This window comes from Triticum dicoccoides, chromosome 1B (genome assembly GCF_002162155.2).
Source record: "Triticum dicoccoides isolate Atlit2015 ecotype Zavitan chromosome 1B, WEW_v2.0, whole genome shotgun sequence".
NCBI classification, from domain to species: domain Eukaryota; kingdom Viridiplantae; phylum Streptophyta; class Magnoliopsida; order Poales; family Poaceae; genus Triticum; species Triticum dicoccoides.
In genome coordinates this window covers 180,185,523-180,189,402 of record NC_041381.1, presented here as the reverse complement: position 1 = coordinate 180,189,402, position 3,880 = coordinate 180,185,523, and the positions used below count along the sequence as shown (strand labels likewise).

Genomic DNA, 3,880 nt, shown 5'->3' with positions numbered 1-3,880 from the left:
AATCAATTACCTGTCCCCATATTACTTTCTGAGATTTAAAATTCACTGAACATGTCAAGCCCAGTCATCTGCTCCTGTACCGTATCATAGTGTTCGATTTAACTGTTGCCTTTTTAAATCAATGTTCTGCTGACTGTTTGTCGATCTAGGTAACATTGTTTCAGTAATGTGATCCTGCAATGCTTATGAAAATAATAATTAGGGAAACAATGGATGCTTGTTTTTTGGCCTACACCATTTGTTAAATATTCAACACTAATTAGTTTATGACCAGTTCATGTATTTTTTTTAAAGAAAAAGTCGTACCTGCTTCTAATTCAAAATTGTGACAGCCTGCTGATATGTTGCATAATGTTTGTAGAGCGAAGCCCTCCAATTGAGGAAGTGATCAACACAGGCGTGGTGCCTCGCTTCATTGAGTTCCTCACACGGGAGGACTATCCCCAACTCCAGGTGAGAACAATCCTAATGATGAAGTTATGTTTAGTTTGATTGTAGTTGCATTTAATCACTCAAAGTGGCACATGCTTACCTAATTTTTTTTCTGATACAGTTTGAGGCTGCATGGGCGCTCACCAACATTGCGTCAGGCACATCAGACAACACCAAAGTGGTGGTTGAGTACGGTGCTGTGCCCATCTTTGTCAAGCTACTCAGCTCTCCTAGTGAGGATGTCCGCGAACAGGCATGAGAACAACTCAGTAGATTTTCTTCTTCCAGAAGCTTTACGACATGATGCTAATGTTGTATGTTTCATATTTGTATTTTCAGGCTGTTTGGGCTCTGGGGAATGTTGCTGGTGACTCTCCAAAGTGCCGTGACCTTGTGCTTGGAAGTGGTGGTCTGTTCCCTTTGTTGCAGCAGCTCAATGAGCACGCCAAGCTCTCGATGCTCAGGAATGCCACATGGACACTCTCCAACTTCTGCCGTGGGAAACCACAGCCAAACTTTGAACAGGTTTAATTCTGGGAAGTTGTCTCATTGATTGAACTTGCTGTAAAAAATGATGCTTATGAGTTGATCTGTGTGTGTGGCAGGTCAAACCGGCTCTCTCAGCACTGCAGCGCCTTATCCACTCTCAGGATGAGGAGGTGCTCACTGATGCCTGCTGGGCTCTCTCGTACCTGTCTGATGGAACTAATGACAAGATCCAATCTGTGATTGAGTCTGGTGTTTTTCCTCGCCTTGTGGAGCTTCTCTTGTAAGAGCATTTTTCATGTTCACTTTTCCCTCAGCTACACATGGTTCATGTGCTAATTCCTATTATTTGATTTAGGCACCCTTCGGCTTCTGTTCTCATTCCAGCTCTGCGCACGGTGGGTAACATTGTCACTGGTGATGATTTGCAGACTCAGGTGAGCTCATTTGAGTGCTGTTCTCTTTTTATATATGACCTGCTGTTATTTCAACGATTAAAGCTGTAATTCCTTGTTGTCCATGTGGTAGTTAGTAGTACCTTGGGTATTTAATTATGTGTCCTATATCTATAAATTTTAACATAACTTACAGCTCATAGAAGTGATAAAATAACTTTGACAGCTATTATATGTTCGTTTATGTCGGAGCTTATTTATTTAGCTTATTTAGGTATGTTGGTTGTTGAATTGCAGTGCTGGTTCATGGAATGTATGATTCTTAGATGTGTTTTGTTGAATAGTAGCTCATTTATTTAGCTTTGTTGGTCCCTCTCTTTTCATAATTTAGATGAGCTGTTTAACAATTCCTTTTCCCGCTGTGTATAATCAATTCAAACTGCCAAAGCTGGATTGTCATCTGGCTTCTGTTACTTGAGTTATATTTATATTTGGTTCTGGTGTCCCCACTGCTGGCAATGTCTGGCAACTGTTCTTAATGATTGTTGCTATGACTCATCTGAGCATGGTAGATGAATGTGCTATTAGTATTTATCTATTTTCTGTCCAATGCTTAGTTATTTTGATATGCTTATCTATTTTTGCATAAAGGCTTATTTGATGAATACATAGCTGTTCACATGCATTAGTGAACTAGGTTCGTAGTACCATATCTGTGTTTGCAATTTCACTTTACCTGAGATCTTGTTTGTTCTCTGTTTGTATTTAATAATTTGTCTCGCGCAGTGTGTCATTGATCACCAAGCACTTCCCTGTCTCTTGAACCTCTTGACTACCAACCACAAGAAAAGCATCAAGAAAGAAGCATGCTGGACAATCTCAAACATCACAGCTGGTAACCGGGACCAGATTCAGGTTTGTGCTCTCTGTGTTGTCAGTTTGTATAGTGATATTCTCTAAAAAGAAAACGCACTGGCTTGTATTGCTTAGCACAAATTCCAATCCTGTACATCCTACCTTGTTTTGAGAAGCCAGTTCTCTTTTTTCATTGTCATCTAGATAAATTAGCAAGGGATCCATTCTTAATGTTCATGCTTATGTTGTTTTCTTTATAGAGCATACCACAGTTCTAATTTTTTTGTTTGTCTCTAGGCTGTCATCCAGGCAAATATTATTGGTCCTCTGGTCCATCTCCTGCAAGGTGCTGAATTTGACATTAAGAAGGAGGCGGCCTGGGCAATTTCAAATGCCACTTCTGGTGGAACACATGACCAGATTAAGTATGAACTTCTGTTTTTTGCTTCCTTTTGTGCTTTGTTATTGTTATTAGTACATATTTTCATGCTGATATTATAATATCATTTGCATCTGCATGAAATGTTGAGCAGGTACCTTGTTGCCCAGGGTTGCATCAAGCCGCTCTGTGATCTGCTCATTTGCCCGGATCCCAGAATTGTAACAGTTTGCTTGGAAGGTCTTGAAAACATCCTGAAGGTTGGGGAGGCAGAAAAGAACCTTGGTGCAGGGGATGTCAACAACTATGCACAGATGATTGATGACGCTGAGGGACTGGAAAAGATTGAGAACCTTCAGAGCCATGACAACACAGAAATATATGAGAAGGCAGTGAAGATGCTCGAGTCCTACTGGTTGGAGGAGGAAGATGAGGTCATGCCCTCAGGTGATAACGCCCAGAATGGCTTCAACTTTGGAAGTCAGCAGAACTCGGTTCCATCTGGTGGGTTCAACTTTGGCTGAAGGTACGATATTTCTCTTGAGCCATTCAAACAAATTTAATGGTATATGTGTTGCATAGGGTCGGTCATGGTGGTGTGGTCGGATTCTGATGTTACATTATTAATGCAGATACCCGGTTGGACGTGTACCTTAGCACTTGCTTGGGACTAGTCAGATTTGGGGAAGTCTTGTCGTTTGAGTCATTGTTGGGTCCTGTCGGTCTGGTCTCAAGCAGTCGTCAAGTCAGTCTAAGCAGGGTCAGTCCTTGGGTTGCATCGTCGGTGGTGCAGCTTGGTCAATGGTCAGTCTTCAAGGTCAACCGGTCGGATCATTTGGGTTCTGCCTCACCAGAGGACGTCCAGAGCCGCATGTGTTGTCGGGAGAGTCGGGTTTTGCCTCCTATATAGCTTGAACCAAAATTATATTGATATATCTGTGTGAGGTAAAAAGAACCTTGAAAGATAGGGTTTTCACGGTTGTCGGTTGTGTCGGTTTTTGTCAGATGCGTTTCTGTGCTGTATTAACTTGTCGAAAGAGTATGGAGCACACCTTATAAGCATCAATAGCAACTGGGTTTTGGGAGTCTATTCGTTGGTTTGTTGTATGTTCCACAGTTTTTGTCGTGTCAAGTCGTATCCACTCTGTTTGGAGATTGTTCCACGTCTGTCTAGCGAAAGAGTAGTTGTATCACCTACTGTGGTGATGAGTTTGAGTATATGGTTGGAGAGCAGGGTTTAAGTTGGTTCCCACTTTTACTGCGGAACCTGGTTTAGTGTTGTATGATTACGGTCATGGAACATAGACGCAAAAAAAAGGAAATTCTTGGTTAC

The 3,880-nt window shown here is 41.6% G+C and overlaps 1 protein-coding gene across 1 annotated transcript in view; it reads left to right on the top strand.

The window, feature by feature from the left end:
• The window catches only part of LOC119326759 (importin subunit alpha-1b), a 4,296-nt gene extending 870 nt beyond the window's left edge, over positions 1-3,426 (top strand). Inside the window, exons 3-11 of the mRNA XM_037600378.1 lie at positions 362-453; positions 554-685; positions 772-957; positions 1,038-1,201; positions 1,277-1,355; positions 2,100-2,228; positions 2,466-2,593; positions 2,702-3,073; positions 3,180-3,426. Coding sequence (XP_037456275.1) covers positions 362-453; positions 554-685; positions 772-957; positions 1,038-1,201; positions 1,277-1,355; positions 2,100-2,228; positions 2,466-2,593; positions 2,702-3,071 — 1,280 coding nt within the window. The 3' untranslated portion in view covers positions 3,072-3,073; positions 3,180-3,426. The remainder of the gene's footprint in view (positions 1-361; positions 454-553; positions 686-771; positions 958-1,037; positions 1,202-1,276; positions 1,356-2,099; positions 2,229-2,465; positions 2,594-2,701; positions 3,074-3,179) is intronic.
• The last annotated feature ends 454 nt before the right edge of the window (positions 3,427-3,880 follow it).